Raw genomic sequence first — 25,871 nt, 5'->3', positions numbered from 1 at the left:
GTGACATTTTTCTTGTTTTAAGTTTCTGGTTATTTGAGCTCACATATTATATAGCTTTATCTTCTATTTCTTAGTGTATGTGCTTTATCCAAGTAGGCTGTTCTGAGACATCCCTGTGCATATCAATGTTGCAAGGTTACATTTCTGGCCTGTCAGCTAGCATGAAGACATCCTGCCACTTTCCTCTGACCTCTTTCGTATTATGATGCATTTTTGTACCCAGAATTGCTGTTGCTGTCAGAATGCCTCCTTTTTTTTTGTTTGTTTGTTTTGTTTTTTGCTGTTATCCCCGTCAGACTCTGTAAAGCGCAAATACCCCAGTGTGGCGGCTGTTTGTCAGATGCTGGAACCGGCGCCGTCTGTAATCATCATACCGTATTTAAAGTGACTTAAATCTCACATCTTGCCCATTCCAACATTTAGTCGAACAGCAACTGAGCCTATCAACTCTGTCTGCCTGCCTTATGTCTTATTTACACATCACTCAGTCTGGGAAGGCATGCTGTTTGCATAAAAAAGGGAGGTACGATGTGAGAGTATTTTTTTTCAGAAAGACAGAGATGAAGGGAGATGAAAACAGAGGGAGGGATAGCCTCTGAGCTGATGTGACAACAGAAGTGCTAGACAGCTTCACTGGTGTCAGTTTTTTCTACGTATAATTGGATCCCACCCTCAGTAAGAGTTACTGTACGCCTCATTATGCGGCAGTCAGCTTTGACTTTGATTCTCATGACTACACCAAGTTTCTTGATAGACAAATATCTTTATCGAACAGTGTATTTCCAACCTTTTCGCGTGAGCCACGGATTGATTAGAAGCGCTTTTCCTTTTGAGAGATTCTAATGTGATTTTCCTGCCTAATGTCCTCTGTAGCCTTCAGTCAACCATCTGCTGGGAAGGGAGCACATGGTAAAAGATGTGTTAATGAACGCGTAGTTATATAATCCAGACCTGTGGTGGAGGGAAAGACATAGAGACAGCGAGCGGCAACCAGATCCACATCTCTCGCACAAGAGTGAAAGGAAAAGAGATTCTTTGTGCCGCCAGTGCCCCCAAGTGGCCTAAGGTGGTAATTTTCCCTCCTTCCTTTCTTCATCTTTTCAAACATGACATGACAACTGCTGCTTCGCCTTTTCTCTTTCTATAAAGAAAAACTCAGGAGACATAGGAGCTGATGAATCGCACGTGACAGGCTGATGTACAGATGGTATTGCTTTTTCGATGACCACTATTAAATGGGCTGCATGCTGACACAGTAAACCACAAAGCAAGGATGACAATTACAAATCAGTCCCCAGCCCTCCCTCTTTTCCTCCTCCTGCCAAAATGCCATACCTGGCCCTTGCCCTGGCCAGCCATCATACCCCTTATGAATAAAAGACACTGGAGCAGGAGTAGGGAAAGACAAGGACTTATGGGAACTTGGCACTGCCTCCTCGTTTTCTCCTTTCTTTCTCTCCCTCTCCTGCAGTCTGTACATTTTTCTTTCCCCTCGACTGCATTTATCTGTCTGGCTGGGTTGGATGGTAAATCCTCAGGCGAGGTTTAAAGCACCAGTGGAGCAGAAACTGCCCAGGTTACACTCCATTCACATCAGTTAATATACAGCAGGTCAACATTTATGAGAATATGTGCATCCCCATCACGTCCTCTGCCCTTTCACCCTCCCATAAACACATTCCTGTTTCTCTGTCTCACTTTCAGTTCAGCTGAATTGAGATGCTGTACATACATAACTGTTTGATTAAAAAGATAATAATGCTGACATAGAATGCAAAAAGAAAAGGTAACAAAACAGCAGCTTAGCTTAACATTCAAATCATATTATTAAAAAACAAAAGTTTAAAAATATTTTTTTCACTTAGACACTCTGAATTCTAATTCCCACCTTAACAGGGTATTGGGAAGTAATCTTCTTTTCTTTCTTGAGAACAGTTGGATGAGAGGGTATACGCTTTTACATCTGTCCTCTAAATGTGAAGCTACAGCCAGCAGCCAGCGAGCTTAGCTAAGCACAAAAGCAAATTACTCCTACTGGTAGCTGTGAATTTCAGTACATTATGTTCCATACCTATGATATGTACGAAAACTGAATCTTTTCATTACTGCCACACACTCATGCACACACAGCGGATTGCTAGGTAGCTTACAGCTAACATCTGTACAGTTGGAACATTGGTGTTCAGGATGATTAAAACAGTGAGTACACAAACAGTCCAGCAGTCAGTATTAGCACAAACAATTCTCTTTTTTTGTCTGAACTCAAATTGGCTTAAACAAATTAGCTATAATGTGTTGCATAGTGAGCTTTAGAGTCCTGTTAGGTCATAGTCAGGCTGGCTATTAGCCCTGGCTTCCCGTCTTTATGCTGAGCTAATATAATTGCCTGCAAGCTCTATTTACCCTATACTTATCAAGTGGTATTGATCTGCTCATTTAACTGTCAGTAGGAAAGCAAGTGCTCTTTAATACAATTTCCCCATTGTTTGTCAGTTTCACATAATCATATTCACTGTATCGGATTGTTCCGCTACTTGATTCAAATCCTTAGACAGAGTAAAAAGTGAAACCTTAAACATTTTCACAGCAGAAGGAGAATTTTACATGTGTTTTGAATCAGTTTTTGTGTGTATGATTGGGATCCTACTAGAATCCTAAACTAAGTCTTTAGTTGGATTGAGCAATGCTTGTCCCAAAGACATGGAGTTGTAATGGTGGACCTGCCAAAAAAAGAGCTCAGGCATTATGTTATTTATATTGTGCATGAGGAGCTAATTAGAGAGTTAAGAGTCAAATCTCTCTCTCTAGTAAGAGTCTATTTTGGACGTTTCTTTTTTTGTAAAAATTGTAAAATAAACTATTACACCAAAAGGTAACCACTGTGAAAATTAGTATATTATATATGACATAGATAATTCAAGTCTCCTACCTTTTTTCCAGATCATGGCTTGCTCCATCTGCAATATGTAATTATAATTAAGGTCGTGCATGACAGACACACCTGTGTCCTGTCGGTTACCTAGTGTTTTAGCTTGTTTGTCCTTCAGTACCCCGAAGAAGACTGTCATGACCGTTATGTCAAAATACACCAGAACTGGTATACACAAAAATGCGGGTAACATTGCAATACAGTTCGAAAGTTACTACCTCCTTGTCTCAGCCTCTGTGCCTACAAAAAATCCATCTAATAAACAGGGACTGGGACAAGCAGAGACTCTCGTCTGCTTCACTGGACCTGAACACAACCATTTCATCTGTTGAGCCAGCAGGCCAAATCAAGTGGTCTTTATTAAAGTCGCTTTGATGGATTCACCCCTGGCCTCCCCTGCTGTGATCTATTGCCTGCCCGGCCCTTGGAGGTCGTAATAAACTTGTTTAGCAATGGGGTCACTGCATGCCAGCAGTGCATGCGAGTATGTATGTGTGGCTTTAGGCTTGTATAGTTTGTGGCTCAGGCATATCATCACTGCCAGAGTGTTATATATCCATGTAGCTGCTGGTGCTGGATCCACTTGTGATGATATTTGTAGTTATCTCACAGATTCTAGCATGATTGCATCATATATTTATACAGACACATTTAAGCAATGGTCAGGTGCAGTAGCAGCGCTGTTATCCCTGTGAGTAGTTTTACTATCATGAGCAGCTCCTGCATATTTCCTAATAGAGTAGTAAATCAAAGGTAGTTGAGCCTGGGAAAAGCCTTCAACGACTCAGTGAAGCTATGAAATTGTATTTTAAAAAAAATAATCACAATAATTTCCTGTTTTGTTTAGTGTTTTTTTCCATAATGATAAAGCAAATATGTTTCTCTTGCTTAAGTATCTCTGAACTGAGACTGACTTGAATGAACAGGACTTGTGATAACACCAAGGCATGGCTCACAGTTCATTTACGCTCAACATCTGCAGTTGTATAAAATTTGCAGTGAATGACACTGGGGAGATACGTCTTGCCAAGAAGATGAGATTTTTAATTGTTCTATCTGCCTTTCCTTCACTGAATGAAGCGCAACAATTAGCAGACTTTGTAGACGCGGCCAGTCCATGTCCTTGGGTGTCGTCTTCCAGTTAGCGTTGGCTGCGCTCCCGGCAAACACCAGGACATCCAGGTCGTTGTTAGCCGAGGTGAAACCCATCCGCTTCCTAATGGGCACCACAGGGACTGATGTTATTGGATGATTCATCAGATCAATGGCTGGGAGTTCTCATCCAGCATGTGTAGCTTGTTGCAGTTTATGTAGCTTACGTGGTAACAAGCACCTGGCACTGTGGATTAAAACCGATGCATGATTTTATTGTTTTAACAATGTATAAATTGAATTTACAACTTTGTTCCCAGATGTTTATACAAAATGTTTGATTCTGAAAGTAAATCACACCAGTGAAAGTGTATGATGTGCTTCTATGAGCAAAATCTCCCACAAATAAAATTTTATGAGAGGCGTGCCTGGAGAGAATTGGGTATATTTCATTGTGGAAAGCCCTTTGGAAGATTCAGCAAAAAGGGCAAAGTCTGTTATTGTTGCTGTTCCTTATGGTGTTGTTTTTATTACCAGTGGTAAACCATTGAAGTCACTGTGGGTTATCCTACCTTCTATTCTGTATGGATTGAGCTACAGTTTTAACCAGGCACTAATGTTTTATAGTCTGGTGAAGCTGCTGGAATAAAGGTACAGTCAGGGTAATGCGTAGGACATTTTTAACTTAGACATTACATGTGTCACACATACCAAGGTCCACTTTAATAAAGCATTTAGTGTGGGAATTAGGACTTCATAGAGAAGAGTTTAATTGGTTGACTTTCTGTAAGCCATAGGAAAGGCTGTGTCTGTGAATCACTGTAGTTTGGTCATATAGCTTTAGAAAATATATTTACAGAGAAAGACACGACACTTTCCATATTTTAATATTAAAGTAGGTACTGTGATAAAGTATCGGTAAAGGTTTATGAATTTGATTTAATGTGGGGCTTGAATAACTGGTCATGTGTAAGTGCAGAATTTGATGTGCTGAGTCATTTTTGTCTTAAGATAAACAAAGCTCATACCCTCTGCCTCCTCCCTCTATCGGCCGAACGAATATAGTCTGAATGCCTTTGTGTGGAATTTCTCACCCAGGAACTTACTGTGTCTCTGCACATGTCCACAGACAACTGCTTAACTGTCCCTCCAAGATCCGAGTCCAAAAGCCCGAACCACAACAGACTGATTTGAATGTCCTCCAAAAATATACACTTTCATGGATACTGTTCATTATATTCATCCCAGGTGACATTTCACCTGGGATGAATTCATCTTCAACTTCATCTAACATCATGCCATCAGAAGTTTGCCGGGCGCACCATCATAGTTGTCATGGTAGCCATCAGATTTGGACCCTTCCAATAGTACCACTTAATGCCATTGTAGCGGACCACACTGGATGAACCGGGGTAATATATGCCATTCAGGTTGGATGGACCACAGGCCTCAAACCACCAACCTGCAGAGGAAATGCGTCAGTGAGTTCAAGGGAAAAAGTCTGAATTAATTGAATTCGAGCTCGTGAAATGCAACACCCAAATGCACAGCTGTAAGTCAGCAGTAACTTTATATTGCCGCAGAGGGAAAATGAAATGCACTTCAGGACATTTACAAGGGGGTGGTTAGAAACATTTAACGAGATGGGTTATAAGGAAAGACAGATTGAGACGGGGGTTAGATGACGCTGCGTACCTCCAGATGCGAGCTGAGCGCACTTGCAGGTGCAGCGGTCGTTGTCTCTGTCCTTGGTGCTGAACGGGGTGCCGCCGTGGGTGAGGCTGCTGGTCCGTCCAGCTGTGCCACTGAAGCGCTCTGCATGAAGGCTTGATTTGAGAAAGCAGAAAAAAGCAATTCAGCCGCAGGCGTTCCTGTTCATAATTTAAACTTTGTTGGGCAACTTTGCTTGTTGGAAGCTCCAAATGGCAGCGAGTGGTTGCCGCCTGAGAACTGTTTGAACTTCACTTTCTCTGAAGTCAGCTAATGTTATGTCTGTAAACTGAACACAGCACAGTCGTGTTTACCAAATCGGCGGGTCTGTGATTCCTTAATACTGCAGGATAGCAAAGGGATGACAGAGGCATAATATCTAACTTTGTGAGTCCAACTTTCTTTGGTTGGAGCTGCTGTTTAGGAGACAATTTGCAGTTTACTTTTAATTTTTCACTCTTTATCTGATTTGCCTCTGGGCCCATCTGACATTAGACTTGAATTTTATCAAAGGCAGCAAACAGACAACATCTTATCAAGGGTAGCGTGCAATGCTCTTCTCCACCTTGTCATTTATTTTGTGTATAGGGGTGTAGTTTGGATAAAACTCTTGCGTATTCAGTGTTGAAAACCTGTATAAATAATCTCGAAGATAATAAAGATGAATAAAATAATCCAAGAATATAAAATTATACAAACCTGTAAACCAGTAGAGGAGATCATAGTCTTTTTAGTGCATGTACAATGCTTTTTAATACAAGGTACCATCTCCCCTAGGCTTCCACTGTTGCCAAACATCAATACAAAAACTAACCTAAAGAACTTCTCATTATTTTCCCACCACGCTGTGTTCTGTGAAACAGCCCAAACAGTCTGAAAGAAATCTTTGCCCAAGTTAAATTGATTTGCTCAATTATTTTCATACAGCGGCCCAGCAGAGGTTGTGTGTGTGTGTGTGTGTGTGTGTGTGTGTGTGTGTGTGTGTGTGTGTTTGTGTGTGTGTGTGTGTGTTTCTGTGTCTGTTTGTCCATCGGTGTGTGTGTCAGTTCTGGTTTGAAGAGAGTGGACAAAGGAGGTCATCCCTGCTGTCTGGCCTCTCCTCTGCCCTGTCATTCTGTCTAGTTAGTACCGGACTCTCCCCTGAGTTATGTGACCCCCCTCTGTAGTCCAGGGCACGCTGTCTGTGATGACTAAATGAAGAATCCTCCTCTTGAATTTGTAAGTTCACAGGGCAGGGCAACACATCATGAGGGCCGGTAAAAGGAGAGTTTGAAATGACAGTGCTGGGGACGGGAATAATGATGGCACAGCAGACAGGCTGGAATAATACATGAAGGGGATATTTTGTTAGACAACTTAACTTTTCTCTTCATGATGAGCTGGTGATGTGCAGCCTTTTTTTTTTTTTTTAATAAAACAAACAAATTAAACGGGATGGGATATCAACTACAGGTTACATGATATCCTGCCAACTCTTCCCCCTCACCAGGGCATTTGCATTAGCCGTGACTTCCAGATGTATTAGTTCAGCTGCTGCGCCAGTACCGCAGACCACAGGCTAATCCCTTTCAAGGTGACTGTCTTTTTATATTGTTATTGTATCTTTTAAGGACAAATATACTGTTACATTAAAAGAATCGACTGCTGTTGGTTTTACTCTAAAAATTGGCTATTCTTGGCTACCTCAAAGTGGAAAGTGGTCTGTCATGCTGATGATTAATGTGTGAATAATGTTACAGAGTTTTAGGTGAAGACCTCCATGTTGCTCTGGGGAGCACACTGGATGCAGCTGAGGACGAGGATTGCTTTGGCTGACTGTCTGCATAGCACCACATCCCCAGTTTGGGAGTTACAATATAAACGCCCAGCTGAAGCCAGTGTCTTCAGCATGCTAGTAAAGCTGGTACATATTGAACTAGTTACACAGTACATGATCTCAGAGGTAGCGAGCTGCAGAGTTGGTTATATTCTTCAGGTGCTTCACCTCACACGGTGTAGCCTGCAGCGAAGTTGTGAAACGTTCAGTTCATCGTGCTAATTATGTGGAACAAACTCAGGCAGATGCAATTTGCTGCACTATTAGGGATCTTGGAAGCCATACACCCACATATGATTATGATTTGTCATTTCTCAAAGCATCAGCCTCCATAAACTTACACAAAACAAGGGCAAATTCATATGAATTCAAGTGAACTCTAAACTATTTTATTTCTGTTTGCTTCAGCACACCCACACATAATCTTGTTAGTGATTGCAGGTTTACCGGGGAACTGTGTTTGAGTGGTCAGGTCCTGGCAGAGGCAGGTATTGCCATGCATTCCTGATAAACTCAAGTGGATGTGGTTTCCCTTTGGGGATTTTCAGGGGCAGCGGAAGCCTTGGTGATCGGGAAAGGAAAAATGGAACGAAACGAAAGTGGCTGCGTGCCCTCCGCTGAGCTCATCATTCTGAATGACATTCTTAAAAATGGTCCAAGTGGTTCCTTAACTTCAGGGCTCGAGGATAAGAAAGCTTAGAGAATGAGAAAATAGGAAGGAATTTGAACTGTTGATAATGGTTTCTAATCTGGTGATATTGAGAGCCTTACACCCAGAGGGAAGGCAATGACTTAAAGGGTGTTACTGATTTGCAATTATGCCCTTCACAATAGACAGCTCTAATAAAACACTTTACTGAAATTAAGCACCTTCTTTATAGTCCTTTTCATGTCTGATTTCTGACAAACTGAAAAAAATTAAATTGGAAAATTTAATTGGAGACCTGAGTGTATAAAAAGTGTTTAAGTTAAGTATTTTGTCCTATCATGTACTGATTACTAAACGCTTCTTGTAATGGGATTATTTAATTTATTTAATTCAAATGGTGCATTTGGATCTGAGCATTACACCATTACAAGCCAGATTAAAGCCTGGAAATTTAGTTCTAAATTTAAATTATATATCATACTGTCAGGTTACCTGTAGTTGTTGTCCTCTCCGTCTATGTAGAAGTGGCCGTAATGTGAGAAGGCTTCGTTCCCTTCCCTGTCTTTCAGCTGGACATGCAGGCTGTATTCCTGAGAGCTGGTCAGCTTGTGGATGATATCATTCCCCAGCCAGTGTTCCCCAGAAGGCTCTCCAAAGCCCTGGATTAGACATAAAGAGAAACAATAGAACAGCAAAATATTCTTATGAGGAGGTTGATTTTACCAGGTACCTTCCAAGTATGTTTTTTTTTTTCTTTTAAGTTAACATGAAAATGGACCTCATGATGAAGTTACATTTATCATTGTGATGGCCTAAGACAGCCCACTGAGTTTATGAAGTGAAATCCTCCACTCCCAGAGCAAAAGGGTCAGTCGGTTGAGATTTTGATTTGGCTTAATATCCTACCAATGGTCCATCTGTGCCTGAAACATTTACAGGAAAACTGGCTCTGTGGACTAATGCACTGTTTAAACTTCAGAGCTTGACAATGAATGTAAATATTCTGGTTCATTTATAGCAGTGGAAAACATTTTTGATTACTGATCATTAATGCAGAAATATAGGAAATATATTTAGGAAGATCTGTGCAGGTGAAACAAAACAAAGGCAGATTTGCTTCATCAGTATTTCTTTTCTTTTTTTTTTGTGAGTTTACCAGCTACAACAACAACATGAAGTACAATGCTCTTTTTCATTGGTTAGATATTTAAAAGAAATGCAAGGATTGCATGTTTTTGCTGTTCAGAATTGTCATAAAGTACGTCTCATCCATCCAACCATCCATTTTCTGTAACGCTTTATCCGTGCACCAGCTGACAGTGGGCAAGAGGCGAGGTACACCCTGGACTGGTCATCAGTTCGTCAGAGGGCTGACAATCACACACGCTTGCATAGGCACAATGTAGAGTAGCCAGTTAACCTAGAGTGCATGTTTTTGGGACTGTAGGAAGAAACTGGAGCACCCGGAGAAAACAAACGCAGGGACAGTGAGAACATGCAAACTCCACACCGTAGGGCCCAGACCTGAGTTCAAACCCAGAACACTCTTGTTCTGAGGCACCAGTGCTAACCACCACGCCATCATCCCACCTGTAGGTCAGAGTCCTTCATGTTATCATGAAGGGGGGTGGGGTTTATGATCTATGCTGGAGTCTGCCACCAGGGGGCATCCAAAATGTCTTGACTTCAATTTTGGTTAGCTCTCATGTTGTCTATCTTTATATACAGTCAATGATTATAACTTAAGCTACTTTAGGTTACTTACTTACTTAAAAGTTCCAACAAGCACTGAGGCTGTTCTGGCAGCCTGTGGTATCCCCACACGTTGCTGAGAAACGTTATGTTGGTTTCTTTTTGAATTTCTACGTTACAAGGAGGATGAATGTAAAGAAAGAAAAAGCAAGCATATAAACACAGCATTAAATAAAAACGGATACAGCGTGCTGTGTGGGTATGATGGGATGGCTTTGACGAGAAAGCGTCACTCCAAAGAAATGGCGGTAACATTCTATTCGGACAGACCCCTTTAAAGTAGGGAAAGTTGCTGATTAACTGGCAACCCCATGTGAGTGGTGCATTCACAGTGTGAAAAGACCACATGAATTTTAAGAGTGCATGTGTTTGCGAACTGAGTGAAAAAGCATTTGATGACTTAGATGATGATTTAGATGATTTAATTACAGTTACATGGCAGAGCAGTGAACACTGTAGATCCGCAGGTGTTAAGAATCCATTGTTCAGTCTAACAGGAGGACATTTTCTTCTTGTTTACCTGTGAATTTGAAGTCACTTTGTCTAGCTGTCAGACTCCCCGTTTGTTACTGGTCTTAAGTGAGAGCAAATATATAGTGAGAGCCTTGGTGCATTTATCATTTGACCTGCAGACCTAGGTGCAACATTTGATCAACAATGACCAGCATTCCTGAGAATATGGAGTGTGGACTGGGGCAGTGAAGCATTTTAGTACATATGTTATCTGCCATCTACAGATAGGCAGGCCCCTGCGCTCCCATGCCCCCACAGAAACCAAATATTTATCATTCACTTGTAAAAATATTGTTCTTGAAAGAGCTTTTTAGTCTTTTTCTTGCTCATTCCTGTTTGCAGTCCATGCATTTTATTTCCAATCCAAGCTGTGGAAATTGATTTGTTGGCATGGGTGAGAGACAAATTGCTGCTCTGCTCAATCCCAAACTAGCCTCACTCATTTGTTCTGTGTGTAATTGAACTCAGTCAAGAGGGCTTGCAAGCATATGTTTTTCTCTATTGCAGCAACAGGATATTGATTCTATTGAGAAAACGTTGTGATGAGATTAAGAAAAAAAAAAAAAAAAAAAAAAAAACTAAATTTAGGTCCAAACAAAACAAAAGCAAGAGGTGTTAAAACATGCGTGATTCAGCCAGTGGACTGGGGCAAGTCTCCAGTAATCCCTTGTGTGCAGTTGTATTATATCCAGTTTGTAATTGGAAATGATGTTGCTTTCATCACCACGCACTCATTTCCCTATGCAGGAAACCTATTGGGATCTAAAAGATAGATACAAACAGTAGTGCTTTGTGGATCAGTAAGTATATGGTGTGTGTGTGTGTGTGTGTGTGTGCGTTTGTGCATAAGCGTGTGGGAGTATGACAGGAGAGGGAGTGAGAGCAGGTGCAATAACAGGGGGGTGGTAGAAAACATGAGGGCGGCCAAATACAACAACCGCAGGTCACCTGGGATCACAAGCTAGCCAGTATCCCACGCCTCTCCGTGCCAAACCACCCGTGGATCGTTATTGGAACCTCCTGTCCAGTCCTGCAATGCTGATCCATACTACCTACCATACTACTGGTCATGATGGACCCTGACCTTCTGTAGGACTCACCATTTTGTAGTCCCTCCACCCGCGATGGAAGTCAACAGAACCATTTCTCCGATGCTGCAGCACCGTCCACCCTCCACCTCTCGTCTTCATATCACAGAACACCTTTGGAAATAAATGCAAATTACAAAATGCTTTTAGTTCTTAGGGCCACATGGGGTACAGAAATTAATGTGGTGGGAGAACTGAATGAAATGATGACATTTTTTATTTTTTTCACACACATGATAAACAGTTACTTCCTGCATTTAACAACATTGACTGATCTTTTTTGTCACAGTAGAACAATGGATAAACGCATTGATCTTTTTATATATTTATTAAATGGATCGAGTTAAAATGTGTTAAAATTCCCTGAACTGAGGTATAATTAAAAATTAAAATATTATTTCGAAGAAAGAACTGTATTGTTAGCTTTTCTTTTTCTTTTTTTCTTTTTTAAATAATCAATATATTATATTCACATTATTTGACACTGAAGACTAATCAATCCCAGCTGTTGTTCAATAAACAGAGATTTGTTTCAGGATGTCACACCTTACAGTATCGTAGTGTTTTACATCTGGAATTTGGAGAGAATAGTGGCAAGAAATGACAAAGTAATAAAACACACTGTAGCCTTTTTGTTATATGAAGGAGACCTTAGAAGCTTCAGGAATTGGGGGCGGTGGGGGCAGCATTTCAGGGTGTCATGCAATGATACGACCCAGGTGGGAAGGAAAAACTAATATATTTACATATTCTCCAGTGCCCTTGAGTGGGGGTTGAGGAGGAGGAGGAGACATCTGCGTTTTCGGTTACACATGTTGTTTTCTTTCATAGTTGACTGTACATTTTGCCATGTGTTAGATATGTTTGAACTAACAAATAGGAATGAATTGCACTCATTAATCTAGTGAGATGATTTAAAACATGTTAAGGCACTTGTTTTACATATTTGTTTTACATATTCGGGTTGTTAAAGTGGACATATTCCCCCTTCACTAATTGCCTTAACTGAAGTGTATTCAGTCTGCATACCTTTAGGTAATGGGGGGTGGGTGCATTGTCAGATTTCTCAGGCGCTATGTTTAATTGTCATCTTAGTTACCTTAAATTATAGGTATTGTCAGTGACATATCTAACCCAATAACAATAACCTACAATGGATAAAATATTGATGAAACAAAATTGATTGGCTTGGCCTGTTGCTTTAATGTTGTCCACCAAATGACCGCCTCGACCTGTCTCGGGGGGTCATGCAGTATAGACGCTGGTATGTGAACAGCATCCCAAGAGCTCTCTATTTCGACATCTCAACTGGCTGTTTTCTGCTACAAATGAAATGAGAGTTTCCAGCTCTTTCCCAGAATAGGAAAGCTAAATCAAGGTCAAAAGGCACTCAGGTCTTTTATCTCAGAAAAACAGAGTAGATTGGCAATATTCTGTGATTATCCTCAGGCACATTAAGCCAAAGCTCTGGCCTTAAAGGCATCAAACTGAAAATAGAATTTCTCAGTTCAAGTCATTTGCCAAATGTGGTCATTACTCTGATTCAGACCAGGTCCAGATTTAATACTTCAAATTCACTTACTGTTATTAGCCAGGAAGAATTCAGTTAGAGCCAAAGCCATTACAATAAAATGCAAAAAGCCAGAGATCTTAAGCATTATTATCATTTTTTAAATGATTGTGCTGTGTTTATTATTTGTAAAGGGCTTTCAGGGGACAAAATCATTATTTCACAATATGTGTCCAGAGAACAGCCCTAAAGTGTTTAATTTCATGAACCCTGCGCTCAAAAAGCATGCAAAACAGACTTAGGAAAAATTCTAAAAGAAACTGATCCAAACTATAAATTATTTGGTTTGTAAACACTATCATTATTCACAACCTTGGTGATTAAAAGTTAGCTGGAAGTATAGATCTCATACAGGAAAATCTGCATTCCGCACGTGTTTATGCTTTTTGTCTTTTGTCCAACTGAGAAAGCCCACTTGCTGCTTTGGAAATAGGGCAATTTGTATCTGCCCCACTTTTACGCAGCCGCCCAGATTGTCAGCCACATTGGAATTAGATGGCATAGATTGAAAGCAGCAATGAATTGGGGAGTACCAACTTCCATCAGTGGAAATGTACATTGGCCCCAGTTGGCAGGAAACACATGGCACTGTTGCCTAACACCTGGCTGTCTTGCCCACAGGAAATGAAGAGAAAGAACATGGGAAAACAGAGGCGATAGGAGAAAGTGCCAACCAGCAAACTAGACTGAAAGTAATGAATAACAAACAACAGTTTCACTGTTATCTGTTTTTTATTTCTGTGGAAAGCTCTGAGAGTGAAGATCTCAGCCAAGAATGCTAGCTATGATTCAGAGAAAGAATAGGCGTGCTTGACTTAGCAAGGACTAGCTATTTCAGGTCAGCAGTGCTACCTCCTAAGCTTTTCTGACTTTGCATTCAGCCGCGCACACTCACTCACCATGAAGCCTGCAGGGCATAATGCTCCTGTTACTTATTATTTTAGCTCTCAATAACCCAGCGTGGCATTTCCATCTACTGTGGTACAAAAAACTCTGCAAATTACCATTACATCAGACTAGTTTGTCCTCCCAGTGTTTACTGCGGTCCAAAAAATAATGATAACCTGTCTGAATGTCATTGCGTGGTGTGTGTGAGCAGTATATTATGCAGCCTGGTCAAAGTGAAACGATTCTGGTGTTAAATGTGGAGAAATGGATGAAATGTCTGATAAAAAAAAGTTTCGTGTCACAGTCAATCAGGTGATATTTGGAAGAAAAGGTCAAAGACCTTTAAAGCCTTGCTACCTTTACAGTCTGGGTGGAGTTAGGGAGGCGTATGCTATATATTCCACTCTCTGTCACTCCAGATTGCAGGATCTCCGCACAGTCCCTGAAAGTAAGTGGCTCCTCCTTGGGCACATTGGAGATTTCTGCAAAAAAACCAAAAAAAAAAACATGCAGGCATTTATCTGCAGATGGCAACCTTATGGGTTTTGCACACAAATCCCAAACCCATATGTGAGTTCTCTTGTTATGTTAAGCTCTGGCTTAAGCGTGCAATGTCTGCGGTGCATGCATAACAAGCTGCTGTAGGTGATGCGTCTCTTATAAAATGGTACTTTTCCAGACTAAACCACAAATCCCATGCTCATTAATTGAAATACAGTAGATGCCTGGTTTGGTTAAATGAAATTCTGGTGTTTATTGATGCTATTAGTCTTTTTTGGACTTAGTAAATGATGAATCACATTAACGCAAAAGATAATTGTGTACTGCATGCTAGTGTGTGAGTGCTCAGTCCTGTATTTCATGTTGACCTATATTAATTAATCTCTTAGGCCTACAGAAAATGTTTTCTCATGTAAATGTTTATGCACTATTGTCAAATAACTGATGTTGGCCAGTACAATTTGTTCTCTTAAAAACAGCAAACTCTTCAGCCTTACCATTGCAGTGGTTGACCATAGCCAGCAGCTGCTGAACAGTATCTGTTAGCACGGCCTGCTGTCTTTGTAGTAAGGTGCTGTTGAGCGTGGAGCTGCCCAGTTCGCCCTGGAGCTGACCGACCAGTCCACTCTGCCTCTCTAGAAGCTGTTGAAGCTGCTGCTTTTCACTCTCCAAGCCCTGCAGCTCCCTCCCATAGCGAGCCTCCAGGGCTAAGAGCCTCTCTTCCAGAAAACTACCAAAGCGACAAAAAAAAAAAAAAGCTGTTTTAAAGACATCTTCACAGTGCATTCTGAAGACATAATGTCATATCAAGTGGTAAAATACATTGAATGGTTTAAGAGAGTGGCTGCAGGTAGAAAATCCATTCATGCAGCATTCACCTTTCACAGCAGAGGGTGCACACACTTGCACATTTACATGAGGATGACTAATTGACATCAGGGCAACAGTCTCTTGGGCCAGCATCATATTAACACCTGTACTGCAGCAGCATTCACAGATGGGCCTGCATGCTAAGTCTCTCAATCATAGCCATGAGGCAACAATCTGTGTGTGTGTGTGTGTGTGCACAAGTGCCATGCCCCCACCTCCAAATGAAGATCATAAATCCCTGCAGCCTGATCTTTATGGCTTTGACTAACGATGCTGCAGCAGTAATTTATTGAAACAATCCCGCCACCCAGATTGAACAAGCTACTTGTCAGTCTTGTGCACATGCAGCCGCTGCGCTGAACATGTATCCTCAATGTCCCACTTCAGGCAAAGACTATGTGTATGTGGCCTGAAAGGAATGCCAGATCAATCCAAATCATTTTAAATGTCACTTTCATTTCATATTTGCTTTGTGGGGGTGGCGGGGGGCAGACTCAATAAAAGTGGCAAAGCTAGCTAATAAATTGCTCTCCATTGTGTGTATTTTACGTTGAGGAACAGTCAAAATGTGGAGCGTGACTGTAAACCAGCACAGTGATGTTTAAACAGTCTGAGAGTTTGACAGAACAAACATGGAATCTTGGATCACATTGCATCCTGGGCAATTAAACTGTTATGCTTATGATCTTGTGTTATTTAATATGATTTTAACATACATATATATTGCTATTAGACTGCTCTCACAGTATCTCCACAAAATGCTCTGCTTTTTGCCAATAGTATTTTACATATAAAGCCCGTGAAAACAAACATGTCTGTGTGCTCTTTATAGTTGGCTGCAGTTCAAATCCTGGCTGCCTGCCCTCAAGGATCAGCAGCAGTAGCCCCCTACCACCACTGCAGTCCTTTTTTTTCCCTTTAATTCCACAGTTGCCTCAACGCAAATCTACTGTAACATTTCTAATTTCACGCATCCCATCATGGTGTTTACCCTTGTAAAGATGTATTCATTTATTTTCATGTCATAGCCATGTCACCAACTTGAAGGACGAAGGCCAAAGGGTACAGAGGGGACAAGCAGGGCCAGATGTGTAACAGGTGTTGGAGCTGGGGTGCTGTGGTCTCTGAGTCACACCTGGTCCAGCGATGAACAATCAGATACAAAGAGAGAAAGCAACCAGTCTTTGTCACACTGCCAAGCACCCTGGTCTTAACCCCTGCTGGCCTCAGTTTGACCTTGTGTTCCTCGAGAGAAGAATGGGAGACTCCTCCTAACATGCACTGCTTATTCACTGGCTAACACACACACACATACACGCATTCTTACACAATACATGGTATATTGTTGTTAAGTGCCCCATTTTTTTGGAACTGCTGGAGTCATTCAGCATATTCTTTTCCAGGGCTACTTGCCTACATGTGCGTGTACATTTACAGTATAATACACTTTTGAAGGACTATTTATTTTGCCACTCGGTGTAGCAAAAAAAGTGGCTTCTCCTGAGAAAACATTTCTTTGTGAACAGGAAGAGATGCGTTTCCTAGAGCAGCCACACCTGGGGCATGTTTCTTTTGAACACCATGTGCTCCAATTTGCTGCGGTTTCAAGGTTGAATGACATGTTTCCTTGAAACAGTTTGAAACACCGTACAGTGGGTTTTTGTTTTCTCTCATTTGGTGTTTGTGTCAGAGCTTTTGTCCAATCAGTAGTTTGGCCAGATCCGTCTCCACAGACCTGTCCCCACAGCGCTGTGCCAGCAGTGGAGAATACACAATCAGCAGTGACATGTATAGACGGCACTGTATTGAAGGGCAGTGCGCTTGTGTAACGCAACAGGATGTTCGGTGCACCACCGTTTCTGTTTAAATACACACTTTGCTGCATTTGGCCCAGCTCATTCAGAGTTGGTAAAGTAAAAGCAGCAGCTAAATAAACAAGGAAAATAGTGCCATCTACAGTAAGTAAAGCCTCACTAACAAACAGTCCAAACTAAAAATTTAGCATTGCAGTAAGGACAGTACTTGACTGACAAGTGACCCCTGGGAAGGGAGAAGCAAAAACAACTGCAGAAATGAATGAATAACATTACCTTGTGATATCCATGAATGATGAAACAAAAAGAGGCTCTTGAATTACAGCTGAAACCAACGTCATGGAGACGATTTTTTTGAAGTGTGTGTGTGTGTGTGTGTGTGTGTGTGTGTGTGTGTGTGCACGCCACCTGTTTTTATCACTGAGGCGTGAGATCTCCTGAGTCTGCATGAGAATATGTTTCTCCAGCCTGTTAGTGAAGAGCGAGTATTCGAGCAGCTGGATCTCCAGGCGACTTGTCTGATTTAACACCTAGCAGTTGATTAAAAAAAAAAAAACAACAACAAAAAAAAAAACAACAGTATCACTTCATCGCAGTATGTACAAGTTGAAGGATGGATTGATGAAAAGATTAAAAAGTGGTGGTGAATAAAAAGGGCATTCATCGGGTGAATTCATTAAAAACTATGTTGAAGACAAAATGTCTCACTGCACATCACGAGACTCAGAAAGCTCCGATTGAAAGCTTTGATTTTACAATGAAAACTCAAGTAAGAATTATCTCATACACACCTGTGACATGTTTTGAAGTTGCAGACTGAAACAAAATCTTGAACAAAGTGACTCAGTTATTTGTACAGGTTGTGGCTTCGTATTGACTTTGATAAGAGTAAAGGAAAGCATGAGGACCAAAACAGCTCAATCTGTAATAACAGCTCTGTGGCATGATTGAAGACACATCTGTGTTGTGCTACTGAGTGTTATGTTTTAATTGGCTTGTTGTCAGACGCCGGGCTCAACTCATTGTGACAATCAGAGCTTGAAAAACGAAGTACCAGCTGTTTTAAAGCAGTCGCCACCACCTTTGGGCATGGTTTCTCAGCAGGTAGCCCATGATTTACATTTAATTAGCTAATCAACAAGTGACGTTATTCGTTTTTGCGCTCGTGTGACCTCTGCAGTCGTTCATTTGGATTGGCTGCACACAAGTTATCTCAGGTTCACTCATGCTTCCTGATGGACTCACCTGGGTCTCAACGTCTGTCAGTTTGCGGGTCTGCTCGGCTGACTGGCTGAGGAGGTTGGTTCCCATCTCCAGCATGGCGGCTGTCTGGGTGTGTACTGCAGTTCTCTTCATCTCCTCCATCCCAGAGCGCACATTCTCCTGGATGAAGTTCTCCAGCTGTGTGGAGAATAAGCAGACTGTGAGAATATTATCGAGGATGCCGGATTCCCTTGTTTCATTGTGGTGATAATCGTATTTCAGGAAGTTATGTCCCTGTTCACCGATAGCTTGATGCGGTGTGAAGGCAGCAAACTTTTTTCAGATCAGTCTTTTCAGGTACCCTGATGAAGTTATGGAATAAAGTATCCTGAGGGTACTTGCAGTGTCCCATCTATCCATCCATCTGTAAGTCTACCTCAGGCAAATACCAACCCTTACATTAATAAAAACAATTTGCTGTGTATATGCGCCTCAATAGGGTTTCAAACAAAGAGCAGTAATGATATACACCAAAAAGCTGAGATATTCAAGAGGAGATACTCATGTGCAGAGAAATAAGAATTTTGGGCAAAACCCAAACGTGTTGCAGCAGAAGTATAAATAGGACGGCATCCATCATGTTCCAATAAATAGATTTTTTTATTAATGTGGTAGGCCTGAGTAAACGACATCTGGAAGACAAATTCAGCTTTTCCTGAACATTGTTTGACGTTTAACGGGCAGTGGCCTGTGCCTTGCAATAAAGCAAATTAGAATATCGAATAATAATATTTATGACTTTTCTGCGGAGAGATCAGACTTTACTCGTTAAACCACATGACTGGAAAATGAAGTCTCAAAGGAGAAACCATGCAAAACAATCCAGCTAATGAGTGGGTATTCACAAAAATCGAAGAGAATTCAAATGAGACGATTGTTTTTTGGCTTTTTTTTTATTTCCCAATGCAACTGCACAGTTCAGAGAGGAATGGGATTATGATAATGCATTACCACAGGAGAGGGTTTGTTCTATTTTTTATCCAGTATAAAAATAAATAAATAAATACTGATCCAAGTGGGCAAATAGAGATGAATTGGCAATTAAATTGTTTTCTTCCTTGTAATCTTTCTCTCTTTGTCTCTCACTTCCTCTTGATCTCTCTAACTAACTCCCTCATTCATTCAAACGCTCCCATTTCCTCCCTCTTGCTTGGTAAATCCATCTCTCACATTTTGTTACTTTAGGACAACTGAGACAGCAGAAAAAAATCTCCTCATGACCAAAGTTATGAAGAGATTACCAAGCGGATTAAAGCCAACTCCAAAGAGGAACTAAAGAGTCCTGCATCCTAATCAGCCTCATGTATTGAAGCTGCTATCAGCTGCCAGGCCAGTGAGGTTCCTATTACAGCTTTCTGTGACAGAGCTCAATCCAGAGGTCTTGATACACTCCATCTCCCACTGCCAATTGCATTAATTGCAGCTCTGTCACATGTTGCACCATGTAGCCAGATAAATCACATTTGGATGTAGTGTAACTCTGCCTTATTGTGTCATAGAGTGACAGAGTAGAGACTGGTACTGAGAAAGTCACAGAAGTTGTAGCACTTGATATCTCAATTGTTGAGCCAATAGACACATTTATTCCCAGTTCCAGAGGAGAGCGGGAACATATCTTCTATCAATGTATAAATAGGCTCAGAAGGATGGCTATGATTGTGAGGAACAGTGATGCGTTTTGGCAAAAAGTGGGATTTGATTGGTGTGTCCGTGCAACCCATGTAAATGTATTTTTCAGAAGAGATAAATGCGTTCTTGGCCTTGGAGGTCACTTGACTAAAATGATATAAACATATTTTCCCACTTACTCAGATAGCTTTGGTTTTATTCAAGTTTTATGCACCCAAATACAATGGAAAATGAGATTGTGTTTGTGTTGCCAACATCATGAAAATTCAACAGGAATTTCATTTTCAGAAACTATAGATTCTATAGATTTTCAGAAATCTATAGATCTAATTGGGGACAGTTTTGTATCTAATTTCTCTTGAAGAATTTGTTCTAATGAAAATAATCTGGGGATTATCCAGAGTAACCAGGTAACTTTTTCTTTTGATTCTTTTAATTTTAGAATTGTTTTCATCTGGCGTTTCATCATGAATAGTGTCATGCATCGTAGCACCGTGCCAGAAGCGGTACAAAAAATATCAGTCAATCTGGGTGTCATGTCTCCACAACAGCCAGTCGGAGCTGGAACCTATAAGACCTACTCTGCCTTCTGCAGAGTCATTTGACCTGGGAATGAATGCCGATTGTACCTTACTCCACTGAAGACAAAAACCAGATGTTAGTGGGTGTTAGTGGCAATTTCTGTCCTCTGTGAAAGATATATTGGATGGGTAATATGGTAAAAGTATGCCAGCTAAACCTCAGCATGTTACGAATTGTCATTTTGAGCATGTCAACATGTAGACAGTATAGTTAGCTCAGTGCAGTTCTGCAGAGCCACTTGCATGGCTGTAGGTGCATAGTCTGATTTAAATACCATTTTTAAGTTCTGTGAGCACCAGAAATGAAATTCCAATCATCCCTGTCATATTAAATGCAGATATCTCAATTCCTTGTCCAGAAAAAAACAGTTTCTTGCCCCGATGCCCCTAGAATTAAGTAGGAACGTTTATTTTGTACTTTGGAACCAACTTACTTTTTACGCCGTGTCTCAGTCAAAGGTCTTAAATTGAGACTTCAAGATGAAGAAAATGGGTTAATGTTTATGGAAAGAAAAGAAAATAGAGAGAAATTGGGATAATATGATTAATGTGGGTGACATACTATAGTATTGGTTTAATGAAACATTACTGGACCAGGAGAGGGTAGTCAAGCCTTCTTGATCTCGATGCAATATCTCTGCATTAGCATAATCCACAGACTCCTTTAAAAGCACTAACAAAGGCAAGCTTACATCCCTTTTGCCAACCCTTCAGGGCAGCAGAAGGCAAAAGGGACTAGACGGGAGGTTACGTTGGGGGTTAGAACAAAAGAAAATAAATACTAGTTTCTTCTTGGAAACACCAAAGAAGGAATCTGGAACATTAGTCCAGTCTTGTACTCATGTATTTGGAGATTCCTCTGCGGAACATGTTGGATCAGTGTGTGTGTTCCCAAGTTTGTGTGTGTGTGTGCGCCAGTGTGTTTTTTTTCCAAGGGCTTTTGGTGGAAGGCTCACAGTGAGAGTCATGCCGTCCCAGGGGAGCTTTGAGTGAGATTGTATAAAGTTTCACAGACACACTGACATAGACACACACACTCACACACACGCTCACATTTGCCTCAAGCTTTTCCGCATTCACATCACCAATTTCTCTTCCAGCTTATGCAGATATTCTTAATGAGCTCCACAAGGTGCTGAAAAGTATTTGCCATCTGGGGTCAAAGGTCAGTATGCCCTCGTGCATGTCCAAAAGAGCTCTCAGGGTCGTGCTGTGTTTAGGAAATCCCACCTACAGCGCCATCATTTATGCATTACTATGGCCTTGTGGGGGTAACTTGTTGAAAGGTTGGATCTTTGTGTTCATTCCAGACGTGATATGGAGGAAGTTTGGCAACAGAGCAAGGTATGTGTCAGCAGGCTGTTTTCTGTAGGTGGAGGTGATTTAAAACTGGATCTCCTTCCTGACCACTCATATCACAGTCTGGCTGGAGAGAGAGAATGAAAGAGAGAGCCTGCATGCTGCCTAGAATATACCCATACTGTGTGCAATACGTGATGCTTTTGTATTCTACAATTTGGACTGTGCTCTGTAGAATGTATGCATGAACAATCTACTGCACGCCTGAAGTGAAGTGTGTGCACTCTTTCACTCTGTCTTCCCTGCACTGTCTCTCAAACACATATACACATACAGTGTGGCCTCATGGGATACTTCCCATGGAAGCTAGGTCTCCAGTTCATCGACTGAGCATCAGACAGAGTGTCCACAGGGGAATTGAGTGTGTGTGTGTGTGTGTTTTCCTATGTGCATTTCCGAATGTGTGTTAAGAGAGCGTGAGCAAGATAGACGAAGAGTTCGAGATCTGATGGTCGACAAGTCAAGGTGTGAGATGAGACACATTCATCATCCCAGAGGTGCAGAACAGTCCACATAGAAGCGAAGGGGATGGACAGAGAGGAATAGGATGTCAAAAGAAAAGAGGAGGCTGGGGAAAAGAAAGGAAGGGAAAATGCAGACAATTTAGTGGCGAGCGAGAATAAGGCTAGGAAGTGATAGCAGCACAGGAAGAGCTTTCGCAATCATAATACCCCATTTTCGAATTCTGAAATAAAATCAACATGTTTGCCCTCGGACGGCCAATCTAAACACTCAACACAAATGCTTATAATCTGCCTGAGGATTAGTGTATACCAGAAATGTTCTGTGGGTGATAGAGACAAGAATAGACAGACGGGTGGAGAGGGGTGGCGTGTCAGTCAGTCTCTCTCAGACGATGGCCCAACACTGATTCTGTGCCCCGATGACCTTAGCAACGAAAACACTATTGTGAAACCACTTTTAATCACATCGTTCATTTTCGGTCATAATCATAGCTGAATGGAATTGCAAAGGCCAACAGCCCAGAGAAGAGACTTACTGAAATGTGTCTCCAGCAGATAAACTTTTTTTTTTTTTTTTTTTTTTTTAAATCAGCTGAGTTTAGCAGGGTGAGTTTTTCAGTGGGCTAAAATATGAGTCAAGAGTGATGTTTTTGTGTACTTGTTGCCTGTGGAGAATAAAAATACGTAATTTAGCAGGTTTAACCATGTGGGATACATTTGGCGCTGTTCATTTTTAGCAAACTTATTTCATCTTGTCTTTCTCCTCTCGCATGCAACAGGGAGTTCTGGCATCCCAGTGGTCTTAAATACAGACACACACTCATACACTATGTGTTGTCACGGAGCCAGATATGCGTACAGCAAGCATCCCGGAAATCCCAGCTAAGCACTGACCTTATCAATGATGAAGGCTTTTCAACAATCGGATTGAATCAGATCAGTTTTTTTTTTTTTTTCTCCCCCAGCATTTTGCTTGAAGGACTGCAGGATAAAATGCGACGTGTGAAAAAGACAAGAAGAAGACAGTGTTACCCCAGGAGAGAGTAGAGAAACAGGAGAAAGTGGTTGTTTTAATCAACAGTTCAGACGCCATACCTTCTGTAACCACTGAGTGTTATTCTCCATTGCACTCTCCAGGCTCTCCAGCTTCCTCTCCTGCCAGGAAGGCCTCTCCTTTTGGGCCTTGCCCGGCTTGGATTGGCTCGTATCAGGCTCTGCCTCAGGCGGGGAGTCCCTCTGGAGGGTGTTGGTGACCTGGAAGTCCTTCAAAGGATGGCAGTTCTCCACCTCAGGGAGGATGAAGGTGTAGCTGCAGGGGCCGTGCTGCACGCGGTGCTGTTGGCGCTCTGAGCCAATCGCGGCAGCCAGCAGGTAGGCCAGGTAGGCGAGGGTCAGGGCCAGCAGGCGGCCCATGTCAGGGGGACAAAAGGGAAGGGGGAGGGAGGGAGGAAGTTTCTCCACTTGGCAGAGCAGAGAAGTGGGTCAGGTGAATTTCCCCTTTGGTCCTTTATCTCTTCTTTTTAACTTTGTCTGTCTCTCCTTTAAGTGTCCCTCAAGACTCTGTCTTCCTAGTGTGTACTCAGTCCAACCCCTGCTGCTCCTGTCTGTGTTTTATCACTTTCTCTACTCCTCTTTTGGCTGGTCCTCCTCTTTGCCGATGCTTCCAGTAGTCTTCTGCAGCCCAGTTCCGCTGTTCCTCGTGAGTGCAGACAGAAAACACACACAGGAAAAGGGGATTGCCTCCTATTGTAACTCCAACACTCCACAAGCCAGCGCACGCGGCTCAGTCCAGGAAACCAACAGCAGGCTTCCTTTTCAACATTTATCTCTCTTCTTAAAAGTTGCTTTCCTCACCGACTTCTTTTCAAGCTGCTGGAGTCCATGCGTTGGTCCGGGAGAGGAGGGGTGGAGTGGAGAGTGGCCTGCTTCAGGATGTTGGCTGAAGTGGTAAAGCTCTTAAAGTAAAGAGAGAGAGTGGCGTACCTCTCCACACACACATGCACCTCCTTAGCACATAATCACTCAACCACCCTTCCCTCTTTCACTTTCTCCCTCCCTCTTACCACACTCCTGTTTGCAGGGGTTAGGAGAGGAAGCTACAAAAATACACACTGCCACACTGCTGACAACAAGAGAAAGAACTAGGAACTTTTTGCTCCCTCCCATTATCTGTGTTTTTTTTTTCTCTCTGTCTCTCTGAAATCCAAATGTGCTTTGGCATGGCCATATTTTATTGAGTACTGCACAGACATGTTGTGTTACAATTTATGCATGAAGATAAAATAATAAAGCACACTATTCTGAATGAATGGAGGAAAGACATCAAAATGTTTGCAAAGAAATATTTTAATCTTCAGTTACCAGATTTTTCCAGACCTTTTGACCATGTTGTTCATAGGCTCAGGCTGTGCGATATGGTCGAAGGCGCAGTTGCATGTATTTTGTATAGTATACTGTATAGTCTACTATAATGTACACTCCTCCATGCAACTATCCTACATTACAAATACAACATCTATAGGCAAGTTTAAAAATTCAGTTTTTATTAAAAAATCAATATGAAATCAAAGTGTTAGTTTAGCGGGTAATTTATCACTTTAATGTAATGTAATGACAATGGTAAGAACCATAGAAGAAAGAAAGAGAGTTTGTTGAATTCTACGTATTTGGGGTTTTGTTTTGATGAAGAACCTCATGGCTCCAGCTGTGACTTCAGGTTTCCTTGTATTTTCTTGTTTTCCCTGTCTCCATTGTGTTGTCTCCTTCTACCCTACCTATACATGTGTGTGTATGTGTTGTGGGTGTTGTCCCTGGATTATTGGCACCTGATGGATCTCCACACCTGTCATCTATCAGCTCAGCAACTAAAGCTCATCTATCAGTTCAGAGACCAAACCAACAGTCTTCACCAGATGGAGTGGTAGCCACTCTCTCTGTGGACACGAGTTATTACTCGTGTAATGTGTTTGTACTTTTTTAACCAACGTCTATTATCCTGTGCCAGTGCCAGCTTCTACCACCCACGCCATTTCAAAATCGGATCCATCAGCCTCTGCCAGCCCTAGCCATTCTTCTCTTAGTCTCTCACTTGCTCTGCTCTGATTTCCATTTATATTATAATAAACTCTCCATTCACATCCACCTGTTCTGTCTGTGTCCGTGTCTGAGTTCAGTTAAAGCTCAGGCTGCAGTATAAAATGTCTCGCTCTGTCTTTCTACATATTGTTGTTGGCTGAACTGACTGTTTTCTCTGGTTTGCCAGATTTGTCCACAGGTGTCAATGGCCAAGTTGTGGTCATTCAGTCTGTATTTACTCAGTGTATCTCATCAAAGTCAAACCTAAATTTGAATTCCCCTCGTGTTTTGTGGAAGGAAATATTATT

At 41.6% G+C, this 25,871-nt stretch overlaps 2 protein-coding genes across 7 annotated transcripts in view; one reads left to right on the top strand and one right to left on the bottom strand.

Moving 5' to 3' along the window:
• col9a2 (procollagen, type IX, alpha 2) overlaps nt 1–25,871 on the top strand; it is a 125,770-nt gene that overhangs the window by 64,006 nt on the left and 35,893 nt on the right. The window contains exon 2 of one of the 6 annotated variants that reach the window (XM_046416768.1): nt 23,626–23,868. The exons of the other annotated variants lie outside the window; for them this stretch is intronic. The gene's annotated coding sequence lies outside the window, so the exon portion shown is untranslated. The remainder of the gene's footprint in view (nt 1–23,625; nt 23,869–25,871) is intronic. 6 annotated transcript variants of the gene reach the window in all.
• Nucleotides 3,225–24,570, bottom strand: angpt2b (angiopoietin 2b). Its single transcript, XM_046416806.1, has 9 exons — nt 23,584–24,570; nt 18,438–18,593; nt 17,601–17,722; nt 15,006–15,238; nt 14,365–14,489; nt 11,562–11,663; nt 8,689–8,855; nt 5,717–5,847; nt 3,225–5,483 (listed from the first exon to the last, which is right to left on the bottom strand). Exons 1-9 carry the CDS (start codon nt 23,899–23,901, stop codon nt 5,323–5,325), a joined length of 1,515 nt encoding a protein of 504 aa, XP_046272762.1. The 5' UTR covers nt 23,902–24,570; the 3' UTR covers nt 3,225–5,322.

Source organism: Scatophagus argus, chromosome 17 (assembly GCF_020382885.2).
Source record: "Scatophagus argus isolate fScaArg1 chromosome 17, fScaArg1.pri, whole genome shotgun sequence".
In the NCBI taxonomy this organism is placed as follows: domain Eukaryota; kingdom Metazoa; phylum Chordata; class Actinopteri; family Scatophagidae; genus Scatophagus; species Scatophagus argus.
The sequence above is the reverse complement of the archived record's forward strand: the minus strand, read 5'-3'. Positions and strand labels throughout refer to the sequence as shown.